Source organism: Trachinotus anak, unplaced genomic scaffold, assembly GCF_046630095.1.
Source record: "Trachinotus anak isolate AG129_WGS33_773 ecotype Australia unplaced genomic scaffold, CSIRO_AGI_Tana_v1 ptg000018l, whole genome shotgun sequence".
Lineage (NCBI taxonomy): Eukaryota > Metazoa > Chordata > Actinopteri > Carangiformes > Carangidae > Trachinotus > Trachinotus anak.
The window spans coordinates 14827693-14850233 of NW_027273869.1; the positions used below are offsets into that span (position 1 = coordinate 14827693).

Sequence of the window (22541 nt, forward strand, 5' to 3'; positions counted from 1 at the left end):
TATCACTGCAATCACTTCCAGTATCTGTTGTGGTAATGTTTCTGCATTTGTGTCATTTTTTTCGCCACCAGTAATACATCCTCTAGATCATGACTTGAAGGAATATAACTACAGGGTAAACAGCCTTTACAGAGCAGTGATCTTGATATTAAATCTGAACTCTTGCTATGTGATTTTACAGGTGCTGGCCACCACCAGCAAACACAAAAACCTGTCCCAAAGAGTATTTATTTATTTAAAACCATTCCTTTAGTGTTATTTATGGTATTTATACGAATGCTTTACATTTAAATGTACATACATGGTTTGTCTTTGAATGTATTAGTAGGAGTTGTGGATGGAGTGTTGCTTGAATTTGGGACAAAATAAACTCATAAAGAAACATGGTCTGTGTTGTGTGTTATTTTATGCAAACCTAGGCCCATGTCCTCCTGGATTTTTAAACATTGGTGTTTTACCACCGTGTGTGCTGTGTCATTTGGTAAAGACAACATGTACTATGCGAAAGGAAGTCATGAATGTGTAAGCAAGTTTAACATTGACCCAGTTACTGTGGTGTTCCGCTCATTAGTTGCATATCCTGCACTCTCACACCTCCTCTGCTCAATTAGCAAACAGGTACATGGGCCACTTCCCGGCCATGTAACCTATAAATACACTTCAGTGCCCTTTTCACTTTCACTAACTGCTAAATTGGCCATTGTCGTCCATTAACCTTTGACCTTTTAACAGAATAGTTTGACATTTCCGCTGTTGCAGTAAAGATTCCAGGACTTACACTGCTCCCAGCAGTAGTCCAGTCACAGAAAATAGCACAACAACGCTAAATAACCCCTGTGAAATTATCATTTTTTTACATATTAAATTAGACTTAATATGTTAATCTGTGAATCTTATGTGTGTGTTTTTATAATAGATAAAGATAAGGGAGTGGTATCAATCTATTCATCTACTCTGACAGACAAAGCCAGATTAAACTGTCTTGGGGGCCCTACCAACCTCCACTTTCATTATCTTCCCTGGCACCAACAAATCAACCAGCAGACTAGAGCAGAAATGATTAATTTGAAAATTCATTCACAACAACTATAATTGATTAATTGTTTTTTTTTTGGTAGTAAAAAAAAGTAGTAAAAAAAATGAAATACCATGAATGACAGTGATCTAGATACAGGTCCTCTTCCTCTAATGTCTTGTTATATTTTGTTATGTATTAGAATAGTAAAAGTACCTTTGTGTTCAATGGGAGGTTGTCAGTTTATAGATTTTAATTTAGATGAATTGAAATGAACAGATCACACTGTGTTTGAAGTATCGAGGCCATGATGTGCTGCATCGCTCTTACATTCAGTAGAGATTAAAAAGTGACTCTAAAACAAGAAAAAAAAAAAACTAAGAGCTGAACACCCATGAATATTTAGCACCCAGCAGTGGACGCGTTGACAAACTTCATAAATGTTGTTTCACAGCCTTGTGAGATATATGCAGCCTTTCATGCATATTTACACATATGCATGAAACTTTTTGGTTAAACAGAAACTCAACAAAGATTCGGTGTTGTCATCTTATATTGCACAAGTAAATTGAGCAGCTCCACAACTGCAACACAGGAGATGCATCAACTTGAAAATGCCACACTCACCAACAGCGTTCAATAATACATTAAATAGTCTGACTTTGGTATAACATGATAAAAGAGGCAATAAAATGAATCATATTAAATAAGTAGTATGACACATGAGTTCTTACTGGCCTACAGTTGGAGGGATGATGAAATAGTTTGATAATACAGTACAGCACAATTATTTTGAGTATTGATCCACTGTAAAACACTATTGATTATTGACAAAACACCAGTTACCCTGTGCATTGTTGGATTCAGTTACCTGTGGTAACTTTGAGGTCTCTGCCTTTTTATTTCCCTTTAGTGTTCCTTGTTGTTCCATTATAAGTCAGATATCCTGTGTATCTGCACAATCAGTACAGATCCTGCACACATCAAACATCTACCCCGCTTCATTTCCTCTACACTACTCAGCAGCTGTGAGGTTTTCCAGGTGGTCCTTTCTGTTGGTGAAAACACATCGAGCAGCAGAGAGGACCGGGCCGGACTCGGACTGGCTCAGAGTGAGAATGAAGCGGCTGATGCCGGTGTTTGGACAGGGTGAAAACAGCTGGGACATCTTCACCCCTGCAGGCAGAGAGCACTTTAGGTCCTCTACAAGGTGCCTGATGGCTACACGGATGTAGGCGCCATGGCTCACGACCAGAACGTGGACCGACAGTCCCTGCAGACCGTCGTCAGCCAAACCACCAGAGGCGACGTCTGAGGCAGCGGCTGCCGACCCGTTTGCAGTGTCTCCGGCTACAGACGCTCCTGCAGAGGCATCCGGCCCTGATGAGCCATGTTCATCCAGCATTCGCTTGAAAAGGATTTTGAGGAATTTTTTGAATCGCAGCTTCACCTGGAAGCAAGTGACATGATCCAGAACTAAGAGATCAACAAGATTCCTCAACTCCAGCAGGTTTGAGAGCCAACGCCGATTAGCAGCAAATGGTCAGAAACTGAACAGAGTCTCCATTGGCTTTGTTTGTTGTATAGGGAAATTAGAGCCAAAATCATTACTAGATTAACCTGCAACACTTTCGACAATTGATTAATTGTCATTTTCAAGCAAAAGTGCTCAAAATTTGCTGGTTGCAGCTTTCCCAGTGAGGACGTGCTGCTTTTCTTAAATGTCCATCATTGGGAATTGAGTCTTTGCGTTTTGAGTTGCTCATCAAACAAAACAAGACATTTGAAGACGTATTTTTTAATATTTGTCATTTCATAGTGAAGAAGTTACTGGCATTTCAAACAGCAGCATAAGCAGACAAACACTGTCTCATTCCACTGTAAACCAGGATTTTTAAACTTTCACTGAAGCTAATTGCACCTTTTAGGTGTAAAGACAGTTCTCCTGCATTGAAGCTGATGTAACACTCTACTGTCGCAAAGCTTAACACAAGGCTGTTTATCTTATTTCATGAAAGGTTGACATTTTGAAGACAATTGATTGTTTTTTTGAACAGGAATATAAAAGTCTACTGCATTGAGTCTTGCAACTGTTATCTAATTTTTACAATGCAATGCCCCAAGATGAGCACTACATGGTGCTGTTGTACAAGCAATACTCTTTTGCCCTCTGTTTCCATCTTCCAAACAGTGACTAAATCAGTGTCTACATGATGAATCCTGACTTTATCTGACTCACCTGGTCTAAAGTCTCTCCTCCTGGTGGTGTGTAGTCACGGCATGACTGACCAGCAGCGTTGGCCATGTTCTTCAGGTCCTCTTTCGGACGTCCTTCAGCGACGCCAAAACCCTGTATGAACAACAAAACCACAATTTAGAACTCAGACAAGAAACTGCTATAGTGTTACATGTAAAGCTGTGATATTAAGAGGTAGAATAAAGCCAACAGATCTTACCCTCTCTCTGAGTAATGGCTCCAAAACCATCTCCATGCCCGAAGAGTGAGTGTTTTTCCTCAGAATTATTTCAGCTGTCTGATGGAGGAAATGTAATCTGGAAATTACTGACTCAATACATTTAGAAATGCCAAGAAAATCTGTCATGGACACACTCAAAAGCCACGCATACATTGTCAGCATCAGTGAGTCAAAGCCCACAGAGACATGAATGTTCGTGCAACTATTTTATATCTGGAAGTCATTCACATGCATCCTGTTTTTCTCTCGTACTTCACAATCAGCAAAAGCAAGAGTAACGTTTTACTGGTTTGACTGAAATATTTGTTCCTGGTCGTGTTCCTATTTAGATATAAGTAAGAATCAAGCATAACACACAGTATTTACTGCTTATTTGTAAAATGTGGAGGTTTGAGGCTTCAGCTGTTACACTCACATGTGCTGAGAACCTCCAAAATAAAACATTAAGTAAAAGCAAGCGTCATTCTGCTCAGGTCCAACCACAGAGCTTCCTTTGTATCTTGGTGCTCAACTCTACCTATGTCCTAACTGTAGGTTAATGTAAACAAATATTCAATTTTTCAATGAGCCAACAAATGTATTGATGACAGAAACTGGTGCTAAGCATTGCTAGCCTGCACTGTTAGTATCACTGTATAAGGTATGGAGGCAAATTATCGCACAAGATTGTGGTAAGATTTTGATTCTTCATTAAAAGGAAAGAAATGTGTGAGGTCTGGCTAGAGAACATTTGCCAAGTCTGGAATCATTTTACTAAAAAAGGTCACTGATGTAAGGCTGTTGCACAATGGTGGTTTTGAAATAAAGACTTTTATTTCTAGGAAACCTCAATCCATCAACCCACATGAGAAGCTCCTGCAACAATATATGTAATATTACAACTCATGGTCATACCCTGTTTATGATCTCTGGGCTCTCGTTGTGTAAGTAAATTTGAATGGAAATCAGATAATTTATTGGATGAAGTATTATTAACTGAAGTAAAAACCTTATGCCTGCAGACACAAGGTCTAAAAGTATACAGCTGCCTTTATTTTATGTTTTTCTTACCATTAAAAAATCCATTGAATAGACTAAAACCAACAATATATAAGTCTGTCTCTTGTTACTTTCTGACTTCCCCTGCATGTCTCTGCTACTGAAACCCAAGTTTGTTTGTTCCTACTGAAAATGTAAATCTTTTTTTTCTAATCTCATTATTGGGCACTATAGTTTTTAGAAAACACACGAGTAAATGCAGGGGACTATTTTCTATGGCGGATTACTACACATTTGGTGCTATAGTGAATATATCAGTATGTTCATAGTAAAGAAAGAACATATCACTCATTTTAACAGTGTGTTTCACAGTTTATGGACAAGAATGGAGAAATAAGATATATCAGGCTTTAGATACACAGGCAATAGTTGTTCCTTTTGGTCTTTTCATGGAATTTGTAAGAAAATTACAGAATATCACCAGCCTTATTCTTTAATATGCCATTAGCACTACACAGATACTTAACAAATACACTGAAGATAAGAGGAGAGCAGTGTTTTTTCTCTCACTGTCACCTACTATCTGTGATATCCAGATGGTACTTGTTATGGCCCAGTTGTCAGCTGCTTCTGTCACAGTCATTTTTCTCTCAGTAACTCAACTATACTGCCCAAATTAAAGATTATGTGTCTGTCTTACCTGTACAGCCCGTTGCAAGTTACTGGCAAACACATTGTTGAATGTGATGTCTTTGAGGTATTGTCCTACTGCTTCACCCTGCTGCACACCTGTCTCTGACAGGGGAGTGTCCACACCTTGACCTAAAAACACAAAGTACACAGTGTTTTCAGTCTGTGCAATAAAGATACAGTATCTCTACAGTTGACTGCAGAACAAGTTAGACAGATTAGCAGATCCTTTAATTGAGTAAAAGTATCCATCAAAATTATATTTTAGAAAGTGCAGAACTATTATGAGAAATAATTTATCTACAGTACAAAAGTAAAAGTATTCATTTTGCAGAATGTCCCCAGTGACCGATATATATCATATATCATATTTTTATGTACTAATGCATCAATGTGTGAGCAGTATTTTACTGTTGTAAGTTATTTAAATAATCTATTAAAGAAGTTTACAGGATAAATAGTTTAATAAGAGGTGATTAACTGATTTAATCTTTAACAATGTGCTGAGTTTTATGAACTCAATGTTTCCTTTACAGCATAGTGGACTAGAAGCTTGAAGTCCAGGAAAAAGGAAATACTCAGGTGAAGTTCGAGTACCTAAAAATGGGTGGATTATGAGACAACAGACCCCTGGACACAGGCATGTAAAAGGCCTCCCACACCCCCTCCTACACAGGAACAAGACCCCAATTTCAACTTCAGTCATTTCACATCACATTGTGGTTGCTGTATGTCTCTTTGTGATCATTTTGTGTCTCTTTGTGGTTATTTGACTGACACTGTCACAGTCACTTCAAGCAAAGATTCATGACCCCCCTCACCTCTTGAACCAGTAGTTCATGACTTGGACAAACATACATCAAATAAGTGATATGCAGTTGCAGTGGAGTCTGACATGTAAGGATATTTTAATGCTCTAACTTTTTAACCAAATGCTGTGACATAATTTTAACCATGGCTGTGAAGCTGAATCCATGTTTAGATGCAGCTTTCAGAAGTTATTTAACGTACCTTGCAGGAGCTTTTCCCTGTTGTACTGCGTTTCCCCACTGTGTGTGAAAACATAGCAATGTCACTGAATTAGCTTAAACATGCGACTCTATTTTAGCGGTGAGGAAAAAAAGCTCGTTCTGTAGTCAAATATAAAGCTAAATTAAGAGGACTGACACACACTGTTCCTATCTGAAGTTATTCAAGTCCTGTTTCTGTTAATTAACCGTTGAGCCTCACATTCAGCCGCCATGCTGCTCTACCAACTGACAGGACAAACCGCTGACGTAGGACACACTGACATTACCGGTTCATTCGTGTTTAAGTCCTCTGAAAATATTTAAGAAAAAATTACGCCGGTAAATAGCCACTTACTGTCGTATGAGCGTTAAACTAAATGTAAACATCTTCGGCAGCGGCTTCCGAGACACTTCCCGGTTGGTTCATCTGCAATTACATGACGTAGCCTGTTGCGTCATGACGCAAATCAAATCGCATTGCAGAGCTGCGTAAGAGCACTTTCATGAAAGTGTCATGGACAAAGATGTTATTTTTATGTTATTATAAATTATTATATATATATATATATATATATATATATATATATATATATATATATTATGGCAGTTGTCAGCTGCTTCTGTCACAGTCATTCTTCTCTTAGTAAAAAAAAAAAAAAAAAAAAAAAAATATATATATATATATATAAGAAGAAATGGACAGACAATATAGCACGATTTTAAAAGATCTCAAAATAACAAGGCAATGAGAACAGTTTGTGTCTGATAGATTTGCTATGGACCAACTTTAATTTGATCTTACTGAGTTTTTAATTTTTCTATTTTATTCATTTTATTCATACTGTTAATAATACTCCAGTAGAGTATTGCAGTATTGCTAGAGTGTTGCTTTAAAAAAAAAAAAAAAACATTGTTTTTTGTTTTGTTCTAAAACATGTTGAGGCCTAATTTCATGTGTCAAAAGTCTAAGGTAAACAAACACACCAATGCAATTGGTGGATTATGGTCACAGCCAATGAGATGTATATAGACACGTGTTGGGCGCATATATGTCAATGGCCAAGTTGTCATTAAAGTTCACTGAATGAGTGAGTTCCAGTCAGAGCAGGACTGAAGCGCCACGATTTTCTTATTCCTCCATAATTATTTTTCAGCCTAGCACTGGATTTTCACGCCAGAGTCTCTGGCTGACAATGATCCATCTCTATTTCCACCAAGCTTGCAAATATTTCAGACAGATGTATCAAATCATATAATTTCATACCAAAAAAAAAAGTATTATTTATTATTTGTAATTTATTATACTGCTATCCCTGGCATCCCAATTATTTTCTTGTCTTTCTCAGACTGGATATTTATATGTCTGATAGTAATACTAAACAGAAAAGTTTCATTAGATGCAGGTCTGTGTACTGATTTATATATAATTGTGAAGGTTGTACCACTTGTTCTTTTACCACCTGTCCACATTTTTAGTAGTGTAGTCGCCCTCTGGTGGCCACAGGGAGGTAGGAGCTCACTAAAGTAAAGGGACCATCCAACAGATGTATTTCTACAGAGGCGCACCAAACTCTGTAAGGAAGAAGTCAAATAATCCAGTCACATGATTTTAGCCAATTTATTGAGGACAAAATTTTGAGGTACATTGTGTGGTTGCACATGGAGAAAGTGGGGTAGGAGTTAGAAATAACAACCACACTGAACAACTATAAAACATTCTCGTGGTTTAAACGTTGACTAAATGGCTACCTCAAAAATAAACAATATTCAATTTCATTCCAATGAACTGATGAAAACATGCCAATGAAACTCCAAGTAGAAAAAAACAAACTTTTTTTTGTCTTTCCAATACATGTATAACATACAGTAAAGGCTGTTTTTGACTTAGCACCAGATATATGAAATAACCTATATTAAAGTATAGGCACTTTTAACTGCTCTGTTGCTCTGTGGGATCTGGCGGTTAATTTCTTTTTTTTTTTCTTTTTTTTTTTTAATTGATTGATTGATTTAAAGAGAAGGACCACCACAGTTCCTCTCATCCAGACAGAAAAAAAGTGAAACCCGTCCAACAAAGTTAGAGTGAAAACAATGTGATGTGAAATGTGATGAGGTAATGATGAGATGGGCTCTCGCTCTATCTGTCCAAATTAACCTGAGGTACACAAACATTACAAAGAAGCAGCAAGAATATGATAGAGTATAAAGATACAAATGAAACAATAAAAGAATAAAACATGCTAATCAAAAAGATCTGCAAACACAAGTACTTCCAGTCCCGCACCAAACTGTGTTACGTTCCCTCCAGTACACATACAACAGAAAAGCAGACTTGTTACATATACAAAATTCATAATATAGCAGCACACAAGTGACTCACAATAAGGCATCTTTGTGTAAGACTAGAGAAAGAAAAGCAAAATAGCAGCAAGAAAATGTGTATAATCTATTTTTCTCACTTTGGAATTATGTCTCACAAATTATACACAAAACCCTTAAAAGCAAAAACATATTATCTGTTTAAAGCAAGTTTTTTTTTTTTAGAAGAAAAATTTGGCTTTTGCACAACAGAACATGCATGAATACAATTTAGAAACTAATTGTTCTAAAATGTAATGAGGATTTGTCGCATTTCTGCTCTTGGCGAAATTGGTTATATACAAACTTTCACACAATGTAAACCCCTTCCTACCCATGTCTTTAATGGAGAGAAGTCCCAAAAATGGCAGTTTTATCATTTCAGTTCAGAGAGCAGTTTACATAAAAACAGCAAAACATTTTGGACACAGTATGTGTGTAACTCTTATTGGAAGGTTTGGCTATTTCAAGTAAATAAACTAAACGCACTGAATCAAAAAAAAAAAAAAAAAAAAAAATCAAAGTCTACATGTGACTTGGCTTTCCGTAGTTTCTATACTATTATACTATAACACCGATTATCCTACATCTACTCACCTGTCGAGGCGTAGATTTCAAGACAACATGCGTTACCCCATGGGAATCCAGCCCAGAAAAAAATCAAATAACTTAAAAGAAAAACCTAAAAAACAAAAAATGACCCTAACAACCCACTGATCTCTCCTCAACCACTATCCCCTTACCAATCTTAAGGAGTGTGTTTTTAAAAGTGCATCAATATTGTTACAAGTTGCCCTCTCTCCAAAAAGTTAAAATTGATAACAGGAGAAACTGCGGCACACCCAAACTGGTCCTGCAGACATCATCAGGGATTTTTCCTCCTTCTGTGTGTCACTCAAGTATCGTGCAACTGCAGAAACATCATATAGCTTAAGTTAACGTCCTTGCTGTTTCGCTATCATTCATTAATCCAGACTTCTGCGTTTTTCTCCCTCGCTTTCCACGTGCTTATCTTTTCCAAAACCTCACAAGAAACCCTTAAATCTTCATTCATTTCCTCTCAAACCAGTAAAAACTTGACAAATCTCCTTTTACTTACGAGCTACATGACATCGCTGCTACCTGACTGAGGCTAAGACCCCCTCTAAACTAACTTCTAAACATTTCTAACTACTTGCTAACACGTAGGAGCAACACCAAAATCAGAACAATTAAATGTAGCCTCGCTGACTTCAAATACACGTACACACAGTCCTGTTAACATACTAGTCGGTGGATTTCTTAAAACCTTAATAACTGACCTTGTCTACTGTTTGAACCTTTCAGACACTAGCGACTGCTCCAGACCTCAAACCCCGCCCCCTCCCTCATATCCTTCCTCTGTGAGCAGGCCCAGCCCACTCCTGGCCAGCACTTTTCAGCATAAATAGTAAGCAGTGCTACAGGTGCACACAGTATGATAGATAGAGAGAGCAGCTAGCTACAGTAGCGCTCCTCTGGCTGGATATCAGCTTAGTTTAAATGCCATTTACTGTATTATCAGCATTTCAATCACTACTATATGGATTTTCAGATGAGGAAAACCCCAATAAAACTGTTAATTGATACCTGTTTGCTAAAGATGATAAAAGAGTAACATAACTAAATGCTAGCTAAATATACATTATTTATATTTATTTTTGCTAGATTTTATCAAAAGAAATATGTATATTTCATATAATTATGCTATTTTTTTCAAGTATGAAAATATATTCAGGTTTCCACTCTGGTTAACCTAAGGCACTATCAAGTTTTCAAGAATTTACCTTTTTCTTTTAAATAGCTTGTTTGGTTACATGTGGCCCGTACAAAAAGGTGAAAATACACCCAGCCGGGTATAAACGGGGCAAGAAGGAGAAAAACTAGAAATTTCTTAATTTCTAAAAGTTCATAGATTGTCACACCATCACTCATGCAGTGACTTGATGCAGATACTGGCAGCACATGCCCCCTCGCTCTCTAGTTCATCGGTAGACAGGCATGAGTGGCGTGCGAGTCAGGTGGCGATGGGAGTTCATAAGTTGACATCACGTACATCTGTGGGGGTGCTGGACTGGTCTTGCTGCTCCCTCGCTTTGTTGCCCGCTCTGACGCCGGTCTCCTGCCGGTACTGCTGGCCCTGCTGCAGGCTGGTGGCCAGCACACGCTCGATTTGCTCCTGGCACGCCCTCAAACAATCCTGGAACAAAAAGGGTCAGATGCTGTTACACATGCACACTTCCATCACACCTCTGTCGGCGTGTAAATGAGGCCAGCAATTTACACACCGACCAAACGACCCTGTGGTGAATCTTTGCCAACTCTGTATGTGTTCAACTGTCCTCCCACATGTATGGTATCCTTTTTTCCAAACACAAACTCAGCTACAAGTCTGACTTTTCATTTTATTAATTTAACAAAGCGTCAAGCTGCAAGGAGCTCAGACTATAGGCAAAATTAAACAAAAGCCCACAGAAAAAGTAATAATCAATCAAAATATTATTATAGAACAGTTCAAGGTTGTAAAATGAGGTGTTTCACTATTTATACACATATACTGTAATTTAAGAAATAAAATTATAAAATAGTCAATCTGCATCTAAAATGATTTTACCCCAACTTGTTTTCCTGCCAAGTCTATAAATGCCTGTAAATCACTGAAAATATTAATAATTCAAAGTTTTACAGTGTGTTTTAAAAGAATGTTATGGTGCATGGATATGAATGAGATATTGCACGACAGCCACACATCAGCACTTTCAGCTGGTTTTCTCAGCTGGTCTCTACATGGTAGACAAATATTACTATAAATAAAACATGCCCAGTCTATTCACAGAGAAATTAATTTGTACACCTGTACGCAGACACTGGCGTGCAAAAATCTGGCATTTCTGGCACATCTGATGTCTGAGTTGTTTAACAGCTTTGGTCACATGCATGGAATACCAGCAGGGAATTATGTTTTTTGCAGTAGGTGGTCCTGTCTGCATCATGACCAGAACAATGGGTACCAGTACACTCCAAAACCAACAACACAGAGCAGCAAGTCCTCCCTGACACGAGACCTGTGCACGCCTGAGGTATGAGTGAAAGGAGAAGGGAGGGCTTAGAGGGTCCTAAAGAGCTCTGTGGTCTATCAGGGGACAGATAAGCAGATCTGAAACTCTGGACTCCCTCCCCCTCCCCCCTTGGGGTCTACAGCACGGTCAGTCCCATGTGGAGGCCTAGAGGAAATGGCTTTGACCTACTGCACCCTGACCCTCTGAGTTTGGGTGTAAAACAGAATATAGGACAGTGGGACCGGATGTTTTTGGACAAGTTCTCTTGTGAAAGGGGATCTTCTCTCTGTATCTGTCCCCTCTGCAGGTCTGTGTTGAAGATGTGGGAGGTCTGCCTCACTGAGCCGGCTGCAGGAGTCTTAAAGAATGCACCGAGGCTCGCAAAGAGGCCAGCATTCCTTTGAAATGTACGGATAATTGGAACCTGATGGGCTGCAGTCGGGGCGCCTGTTGTGACGGCTGGGTTGCGGGGAACTCGTTGCCTTGGCAACATAACCACAAGCTAAGAGGCAACTGTGTTGCTCCTGTGGCCCAATGACTGTGGCCGGTTTGGATTTCTAGGCTTCTGAACTGGTGCGCTCTGGTGTCACAAGATACTGGGACAATGAAATCACACTGGGGTAAATATGGTACAGTACACGTAGTATTTTTTTAAGCATAATTCAATTCTACTGTATTTATACCACAGCACCTTTAAGGTATAAACTTCATTCACAATTCAAAATGCTTATTATTGTACACTGATAAACTGTACAAAAGCTTATTATGATGGCATGTAGAGTTTATTACTTGTATAATACATTTAAGTTCTATGGAGGCCTCATTCAATCCCATTGTATTTGTAACACAGCACCTGTCTACAGACCAAACTCCATTCCATTTTCAAAACGCTCAGTACAACACACTGACCACATGTACATAACTTAATTTTGATGACATTTGTAGTTTATGAATTGTTATAAGATTATATATGATATTATATAATGTATTATATATGTATTATCAATGGATACCTATTGCCTGGCATTGTATTTATAACACAGCACCTGTACAGTATACACTTCAAAGTCAATTAGATTTTCAGAATAAAAGCTCATTATTATGATGACAGTTTGTGAGTTATATACAGTTATATGTTCAAGCCCAAGTATTTTAAAGCTGCATTCATTTCCACTCTGTCTACAGTACTACAACCAAGTCTATTTAAGTCAATGAGTCTTTACAGATAAACAATCATCCAAAAATGTCCAAGAGTGTCTGTCAGCAGGTATGAGGACAGCTTGGATAACTTTCTGTTTCTTCACTGGCATTTACTGGAAAAGACACTCCTTCACTTCATTACGAACATATTCCTCCACCAGGAGGGGCACACAGCTAAAGTGGGAGCCATGCAAAGAAATTGCATGTGTCCTACCACAAGAATGTGGGCTCTGAGTTTTAAGAAGACATTCCCTCTGCCGCTGCTCTTTATAGCAGCAGTCTGGCTCCCCAGACAAGAGCCAAAAGCTTGCTCTCCCTCTCTCTCCATGAAAAGTAAATAGCTTCAATCTGCCACTACTGAAGTCATCGCTGTTGTTTACTAGAGGGCCTTTTATGCTGCTGTCGTGAGATTTTGCAATGATTATTTACGATGCATTGTGTAGCACTAAAACTATTGAGCAATTACTTCTGGTAGGTATAAATCTCCATTACTGTGGTACTCACCACCTCTGTGTTGGTGATCTTGGCCAGCAGGTCTGTCAGGTTGTCTCGACTCAGCCTCTGGTCAGTGTGGTCCAGCTGTAGGCCACATACAGCAGCTCCCATGCTGCCTGTGGCGATCATGGAAGGAGGGTTCATGGCAAGGCGGTCATCTGGCGAGGAGAGAGGAAAGAGTATTAATGTGCAATTAGTCAAGCAGCAGCTTTAGGCCATAGTGACACACGGAAATCACATTTGTAACTGTGACACGAAGGGCCGCAACACTTGAATCAGCCCAGAGGAAGTATGAGAGATGCATGAGAGGTGCGAACATCTGAATCATTCCCAGCTCCACAGCTGAACCTGACTTTCCCACAGTCTGAATTTCAACAGACAGGGCTGCACGGTGGAACCTGTGTGGTTTCCTCCATAGAAACTACAGCCGTGATTAGAAAAGCAGAGTAGGAAGCCTCCTACTCGCTGAGAAATTAGTTCCAGGAACGACTCCCTCCAGTCCATATCCCAGTCTAAAAGACTTAAGCGAGAACAGGCCTGGATGGAGGAGGCAGCCATGAAGTGAACAACAAGGAACAGCAACACCACTACTGAGCTGAAGCTGCTTTCAACAGCTCATGATTTCAGCTCTCGCCTTGACAGTCATTTTTATTTAATGGGAAACCCTGGGGTTGTAATCACAAAGCATCTCATCTGACCACTAGGAGTCCTCTAAAATGGCCCTTAAAGAGTTTCCTCTTGAGCACAAAGCTGCTGTGAGACACTGTTACAGGGGAACAGAGACTCTTGAGCTAAGAGATTGAACCCGTTGCTACGGATGATATCATGTTTCATGACCTCACTATGTCTGTGGCGAATGGTTACCAGGTGACTGATCTGTCAGTGAATATGAATTGAAATAAAAATCACCAGAGAGTGAGGAGCAAATATATATACACAGAGCTATATAGATAGGTTGCTAGATAAACTGATATAGTGAGGCTGACTGCAACAAACTGTTGGTGGTTGAGTTGCATCATGGGTAATGTAGGCACTACATAAGAAGAAGAATGCACAGAATAAAAAAAAGGATAGGTCTGGTTCTGCTGCATCAGTTTTGATACTTTTTGTTTAAACTGTCCATTGTGAGTCTGAAAATATTATAAAGTTGTGTTGTTACATTGTTGGAGAACTATTTTAATAATTCCCCCACCACCAGAACAGGCAGTTAAAAGTAAAAGTATAAAAAGTGTATTTATTCCAAAACTGACGTGAGAAGCAACATATCCTGCAGCAGCTGACTAATGGTGAGTGGGTCTTCCTCTACCATCTCTCAGACTTAGGAGCTACAGTTAGTGCTAAATTGCTTTGTGAATTACTCTTAAATGGAAAAACTTAGAACTGACACACCCCTTATTTCTCCTAACTCAGCCGGTTAGGAGCTACTTTTAGCGTTACCATTTTTTTGTGAAAACAGCCCCTGGTGATTTTTCCACAATTACAACACACAGCCTTCTTCCGGTCTCCACACATGTACATAACGAACGCTGGTCTCAAAAGGCTGGGAACTGGCATACACAGTTGTTAAATGTTGCACAAGTCCAACCCAGCACATAGTCGCAGCCGAGTGCAAACCAGTCCTGGTGGCCTGATAGCTTTGATTAAACTCTGGAGAGCAGCCTGCTTCACTACGCCCATCTTCTCCTCCAGGGACCAGCTGTCCATAGGAGGAGCTCCTCCATCATAAGAATAACATCTCAACTCCATATAAAACTCCAAACATTTACATTACTGCAGAACCACAGCAGGCCTCCTTTTTTTCCACTGTGGCTGCTTTGTGCTTGGATATAACTAGCTGCTTATGAATAGCAGGCGACCACTGAAACACACCCAAATATAAAAAAAAAAAAAACAACAACAAAAAAAAAAAAACGTGTGACACTAAAACTGTGCTAAATGGGGCATGAAACTCATTGAAGGAGCCTATGGTTCCAATAACTAGCTCTAGTAAACAAGTGCTTATTGGCCAGATCTGACTTCACTGGCATTTGTGAGGAATTTCATTGCACTAAAGTGACCTCCTTCGTTTTATTTCCTTCATTGAATTAGCTGAATGGAAGCAGCAGATGAAAGGCAGCCTTGTGACAGAGGAGTGCTGTATATTATGTGTATTAGGTGATCCTGCAGTCGTGTTTTGGTCCAGGATATGAAAATATTAGAGGGATTCCTGGTATAGACAAAGGAATGCCATGAAAATTCACCTAGGAAGAGGCCTAGGGCGACATCTGAGTTTGCGCTTCTCCAGAGTTTATTCGGGACATGAGGCCAGGATGGGAGGAGGAAGGAAGATCACTGGATCGCTGCCCTGACTTTTTAAACCTGGAAGCTTCTCTGTCAACAAACAATACAGGCAGAGCGGCGCAGAATTTCAGCTGCACCTGAGTCATACATCAAAGTTTGTGTGTGTGTGTGTGTGTGTGTGTGTGTGTGTGTGTGTGTGTGTGTGTGTGTGTGTGTGTGTGTGTGTGTGTGTGTGTGTGTGTGTGTGTGTGTGTTTGCTGGAGTAAAAGTTACAGTAAGATACAATCGCTACCATTACCATGTACGTGGCTAATCTAAACACAGCACTGATAGGATTTTTCTCAGGCACTTAGCAGAGAAACATGGAAATGACCACTTTGAGCAGCTTTTTGCAGCTGGTCCACTGCTGAGAAAACCCCTACTACAGGCGGTGGAGAGACTAGAAAGTGGATAAGGCAGCCAGAGGAGTGTGCTGAGAGAAGAAAGAGGTCACAGATGACTCACGATGGGAGAATGTTTGTGTGTGTGGGAATATTCTGGTGGATGTGGGAATAACAAGGCATCGAAGTCAACGTGCGAGCGAGCAAGCACATAAGGCACAAGAAATGACACGCAGCTGCGTTACCTGTGGCACAGAGGGCGATGAATGTCAGCGTGTGTTTGCGGACCATCGCCAGTTTGTCTTTGGGAAGGGGCAGCCTGCGTATGATGTGCTCTATAAAATCATTGGGAATGACCGAGGCCATGTTCCACTTCAATTTCCCCAGCACCACCAGCTCCCAGTCCTAAAAGACACAGAAGAAAAATATCAGTTCATATTCAGTTTCTTGGCAGGATCTCCCAGTCAGAGGGTTAAATGGCGTGGTGCCATGCCTCCAATGACCGTGAAAAAGATCACAGTCCGTCCCTTTTCCCAGAGGAAATGGCTCTGTAAGAAGAGTAACATTTCTTCACTTTATCTCTCCTCGCTGTATCTTATTATCTGCGTGCCTTTCTCATTCCTCGCATCCTTTGTGTTCATATCGCCGGCATGTGACAAGCTTTGCCCTCCTTAGAGGCCCTGCCAATGAGACAGCTAGCTCCTTCCTTCCTGTCACAAGCCTCAAACAGCTAGCATGAGTTTGCACTGCGCAGACGGCAGCACAAAGCTGACTCTTCATACAGTCAGTCTTTGCACCAGCAAAAAAAAGGTGCACACATTTAATGATTTAATTTCCTGTGTGATGAGTCAGTCTTCACAACCAGTTTTAATGTCCTCCTCTTTGGCTTTGAGTATTTTAAATGAGTAATAAGAAGAACAAAGGCGCAACTTAAGTATCTCTATAAAAATCAAATCAAGACTTTAGTATATAAAATGTGTAACTCACATGTAAGTGTGTATCAAGGTTTGTCAGTGTGATTTTAAAAAAATGCACCCTGACAAATCTTGGTACGCATTTCTGATCTTTGAAAAACCTTCAGAAGTATCACAAAGCGGTGAATTTTTAAAATCAGGTTACACAATCACGGATTTCCAAACATGTGCTGCATCTCCTGACTGTCTCATCCTGGTCCCCAATGAAATAATTACAACAACTGGCAGGAAGTGGAGTCAGTCACGGCATCTATTGTCACCTTACAGCATGAAAACTGTTACATCTGTGGTGTTATTTCCTTATGAGTTCAGATTCGCTGTGTTACCAATGAGGAATCATCTATGAGGTTACAGCATCTTTGTATTACTGAGAGGAGATTTTATCTTTGTATTTTCTTTACTTTAACATGTTCACTCAGTTGCCAGTTAGCCTAGCCTAGCTTAGCCTAGCCTAGCTAGAACTAATGCAGTTTGATACAATAGTTGTGCAATAAATTCTCCCTTCATGTAGGTTGTAATGTTAAGTTTTTGTTGATTTAACTGTTTTGTTGCAGTTTGTGGTACTGTTGAACAGTACTGCATTACACTAACAGGTGTTTCTACTATTGCGTCCACCCCATTTATATCAATAAACCAGATGTTGACTGCAACTATAAGCAGGTAACCTGGGTGACTGAACTGCGTGTGACAGACTCTTTTAAAGAGCTGTGATGAATAAATGCTAATGATTTCGACTTGTCACTTCCTCTATGGAGATGTGTCACCTAAAAAAAGCAAATGTAGTAAACACCGAAACCCCAGCGCCATTAGGGACAGCCCCACCCGTCACCAAACGCCTATCTAAATGTCAGCCATCATTCACATTTACGTGGCTTTCCAGTACACAACCTGCTGCACACATGCTTGCATTTAACCTATTTATCCCCTGAGGAGATTGTTGACTGTGAGATGAGCAGGGTGGAGGTTTGCTGTCGGTGCGCTCACTTCCTGGACAGCTGCCCCGACACACACACACTACCATCCCTCCACCCCCTTAAACTTCTCTCTTCCAGCTGAAGCACCAGCAGCAGCAGCAGCAGCGTTCATTACGAGGAAGAACTGCAACATCTTTCCCTGGCCCTCGCTGCGTCCTCCGTGCATCCTGTGAGGATATCCAGGAATCTGGAGTCTTACGACAATATGGAGCATCAAATGGGACAAATGTCATTTCCCTCAACAGCTGCAGGCAACACGGGAGGATGTATAGAGAGCATGTGGAGCTGTTTGATTGAAATAAGAAGCCGGTCTAACCCTTAAACTGTCATATGGTCACAATTTAATCGAGTGGTCGACTGACAGAAATTTAATCTGTAACTATTTTGATATGAGATTAACTGGTTAAGTTATTTTTAAGTATAAATGCTGAACATTACCTCATCCCTGGGAGGATTTCATGCTTTCTTTAAGGCCGTAACTAACAATTATTTTCTCTATTTATCATTTTGTCTGTAAAACATCAGAAAACAGGGAAAAAGGTTTTTATGAAGATGAGTTTTCATCAAAACTCCTTGTTTTGTCCAATCAACAGACAAGCCCCAAAGACATCACATAGGCACGAGGCAAAGAAAAGTCTTGAAAGTTTTGGCATTTTTGCTTCAAAAATGACTGAACGAGTCATTCTTCTGTCAAGCTCTACTTTTCTCTGTCTTAGCTATGAGACAGTAAGCGGAATATCTCAGAATCTGAATCATAGAAAGTTTGAACATAATACAGCAAACTCAAATCTGCTGATGAGGACTGTGCCATACGGTGGAAAGCTCCAGAACAAGCTTGTGTGTGGACATCCAATGGAGACCTAATATCCTCAAGTTCTGGGCCGTTTGCTTGGACACAACAAGCAATTTAAAAGATGTTCTTTCATAGAACAAATGATTAACAGATTAATCCAAAAAGTAAACAGCACATTAATCAATAATGAAAATAATAGTTACTTGCAGCCGTGCCTTTAATGTTTCCTGGTAGATACATCAAACACTGGTCTTAAAGTTTGTTTAGTAAGCCGCATACTGGTAGAAAAAAAGGATCAAAAGTATTGCTATGAACACGATAAAGAGATACACTCCTCTTATTAATCCTCATATAGTTGTTGGGAGGTGAGAGTTAAGTGAATGTGGCTGTTTGTATAGTATAAATCATTCAACATCTATTGGAGAAACAGAGCAAGCCCATATATTTTAAGATAAATCCAAAATCTATGCTGCATAACTGGCACTAGATGGCATCACATGCATCCCCAGTCCACATGGATCCAAAGAAAGGATGTGGCTGTATTGTGCATAGCTCCACTTATAAGGAAAATGGGATACTTCCTGTGAAACAAATTAAGCTATTAGCATTATAAAATCTTCCCAAAATGTGACACTGCATTTTTATGCTCCCATGAAGGAAGGAATGAATGAATGAATGAATGGGGCTTTTGAAAGTCCGGTTCTTACCAGCAGTTCTCGTGGTGTGATGGAGTTGTCTGTGTATGTGCAAAGTTTTTCTGCTGATAGAGGCCTGCTGTCCTTTAACTTGGAGGCCAGGAACATGCACACAGCTCCCAGAAGCTGCAAATAACTCTTTCTAGTGGGCATCACTGCTAAAAATCTGTCCAAATAATTAATGGCCAAAGGAAAGACATCTTCGTTAGTCTTCTCTTCTTCACACACCTAGAAAGAGACAGACATATAACAAAAAAAAACAAAAAAACATTAGGTTGTATTTAAAAGAGGAATAAAGAAAAAGAAAACAAGATTATTTATACATGTTTTAAAGCAAAGGAGTAGTTAAATGTGGGGGAGGGTCTGTTTACAGGACTGTGATGTTTCCACGCTTGTGTTAAATGTAAATAACATTAAATTTAACATCTCTTTAGTCAGTCATAAGCTGCAAAGTCAGGACAAGGCAGAAACAAATTACTTCAATAGGGAAGTCGTTCAGCCCCCCCCCCTTCCCTTCCCTTCGCCTCCTCTTCCTTGTTGAGGCTTGTCGTCTTTAAAAAATATTTAAAAATGAAAATAAACCACCTGGGAGCTTTACAAACTGTGCAAAATGTCCAGAAGTTGTGTTAAAATCGTTCCCGACGGTTGCAAACACGAAGCGTCAGCTAACGCGACGTGGTTTTCATCTTTAAAAATGAAAGTGGTTTTTTTGCATTCACGTTGCCTGCTTTGCCTTGAGCTTGAGTCACTTTTTAAAAAATTAATAATAATTACAGTGAGGATAAAATGTCGGGTTTTCGATTATGTTAATTAAGAGGAACTTCCCCTCTGTCGCCTGGGCTAGCTAACAGGCACAAAACACCAACTTTGTAGCTGTTAACCAATGTAAATATCTAGCTAGGCTATTTCTTTGAAGCTTAATTTTCTTCGTGGAGGAATTTCCGACTCTCCCACGCCTTTGGTGAGTCATTGTCATCCAATTGTTAAATAGGTTAACAATCATAACAACTCTCTATGGGCTAAAACACCCAGTTTATGAGCTGAAATAAGCTTAAAGATATGTGTCGACATGCAAAAAAAAAAAAAAAAAAAAAAAAAAAAAAAACACCCATTAGCTAAAAGCATCAATGCATGAAATGCCCACAAACCTCGTGCATCCAGCCTGCAACCATTCGTCTCATATAAGGCTGAATATCCTTCTGGACCCTCTGGAAATATGAGCATTGAGGTAAAAAACTGTCCTCAATTGTTAATAAACTTTGCAACACTCTGTCATCATAAAGGATGTTTGGGTCAGGCTGGGCTTTCACGGTAATGTCCGACTCCAAGCAATAAAGCTCCATGACTCGGCCCCCTTCTTCCCCCCCACTTCTTTTTTTTTTTTTTTTTTTTAACTAGTAAATAATAAAAATAAAAAAAAAATAAATAATGTCACAATATTATCGACAGCGGACAGGAGGAGGAGAAGTGCCCAGGACGAAGCATGAAGCTGAGACTGCTGGGTTTGCTCCAGTCCTGCTGCCTCTCGGTTCACTTCTTCCTCTGCGCCGCTCGGCGTCCAACCGGCCACACCGAGAAAACAGAGCATCCGGTGCGGCCTTCAAAATAAAAGCCGCCCTTCTCTTTTAGCTGCTGCTCTTCGAGGGGACTCTCTGATTGGCCTTCTGCCTTGTTATTCAGCCTTCATCCGCCTCCCTTTAAAACCTACTTTCTTACAATACTTTGAAAGAGGCAGCCACACCGACCATGACGTAGGCCTCATCTGCTTCCCAACTGGGTTAGACTACAACCCACTTTTATGGAGCCTTGCGATCAGTGTGCATGAAATATAGGCTAAGAGCAAACAATGGACATAGTAATTACATTGTTTTGAGAGCTTTTTTGGTGGTTGCTGATTCCATAAATTAAGAAACCCAGAAAGAAACTATAGAGCAATGAAATTACAATCCCAGCAATAAACACAGTTATTGCAGTACTGTCTCAAGTGAGAGCATGATCTGTTTAGTAGCAGCAAAGTCAGCATACTGTAGACTATATAGGGCTACTGGTAGACTTTAATGTATATATACTATATGTAAGAATAAAAATATACCATTTACCTTAACAACATACATGAAACAGCATATATTGTGATTAATATTTTGTATTTGTCTGTGTAGTAGAAATATATTATAGTAGATAATATAATAAATCTCACATATTATCACAAGATAGAAAATATAAGATGAAAAAAATAATATAGTATAATATGATATAGAGTATAATACATCGTACAGAATATAAAATACAACATAGTGTAGTATAATATGAGTATATTACACTATAATATTAATTGGTAAATATGGTAGTATAATCTGTAATAAATATTATATGTTCAGGGGCAGCAGCAACATTATAATTATCATCATCATGATCACAAAAAGCCATTATGACAACTGTGTACATGTTAAATTGATGAGGTTACTTTGACTTTGTTTAATTTGCCAAAGTACCAAAAAGTACTAAAGTAGTACAAATTAAAAAAAACTAAAATACATGATAGTTCTGGTGTTATTCAAACGCCCCACAAGGCCCAAATTCTAGCACCACCTGAATGTAAACTGCTCAAGCACCCAAATCTCACTTTATTTTATATAGGCCCATATGTTGCCTCTATACATCTACAACTGTAAATAAAATATGCTGAAAAAATGTTTGTATTAATTTACTTGAAGGCAGCTTTAGAATTAATATCAGCAAGAATGTTGCTGTACAGAAAACTGGAAGAACGCCATATTGCTGTACTGGTGTACAAATCATAGACTGTTTACATTATTGCACGCAGTTTATGGTACAAATCAGCACTTCTAGACCTGTGTATCTCCAAACCAGCTGGCCTGACACATGTGAGGACAGTCCTATAAAATGGAGACTGAAGAACTGACAGAAGCTCTGATAAAAAGTCTCCCTAAAAGGCTAGCGGGCTGAGGCTAACTGTGCAGAAGTATTAAAAGCAGGCATGACAAGAATTAGTAAAATGTTGTAGATGTACAGTCCTTCGTCCTTTGGTTATCTGCAGCTACCTTACTGAATAGTCTCTGCATCAAGGTTATATATCGGTTTTAGCCTACAAGCTAGTTTATTGACCAGTTATTCTGGTTGGTAG

At 39.4% G+C, this 22541-nt stretch overlaps 2 protein-coding genes across 3 annotated transcripts; both read right to left on the reverse strand.

The window, feature by feature from the left end:
• Window positions 1–1550: 1550 nt before the first annotated feature.
• tigarb (TP53 induced glycolysis regulatory phosphatase b) lies at window positions 1551–6630 on the reverse strand. Of its 2 annotated transcripts, none has more exons than XM_071501570.1 (6): window positions 6526–6630; window positions 6172–6209; window positions 5171–5292; window positions 3472–3549; window positions 3255–3365; window positions 1551–2465 (listed from the first exon to the last, which is right to left on the reverse strand). In XM_071501570.1, exons 1-6 carry the CDS (start codon window positions 6555–6557, stop codon window positions 2031–2033), a joined length of 816 nt encoding a protein of 271 aa, XP_071357671.1. In that variant the 5' UTR covers window positions 6558–6630; the 3' UTR covers window positions 1551–2030. The 2 variants fall into 2 exon arrangements, with proteins under 2 accessions (XP_071357671.1, XP_071357672.1); XM_071501571.1 differs by having other exon boundaries at window positions 1881–2423.
• Window positions 6631–7774: 1144 nt separating this feature from the next.
• On the reverse strand, window positions 7775–20967 carry LOC139635249 (G1/S-specific cyclin-D2-like). Its single transcript, XM_071502370.1, has 5 exons — window positions 20545–20967; window positions 19409–19624; window positions 16206–16365; window positions 13310–13458; window positions 7775–10746 (listed from the first exon to the last, which is right to left on the reverse strand). The coding sequence occupies exons 1-5, from the start codon at window positions 20737–20739 to the stop codon at window positions 10582–10584; spliced, it is 885 nt and encodes a 294-aa protein (XP_071358471.1). The 5' UTR covers window positions 20740–20967; the 3' UTR covers window positions 7775–10581.
• Between the last annotated feature and the right edge of the window lie 1574 nt (window positions 20968–22541).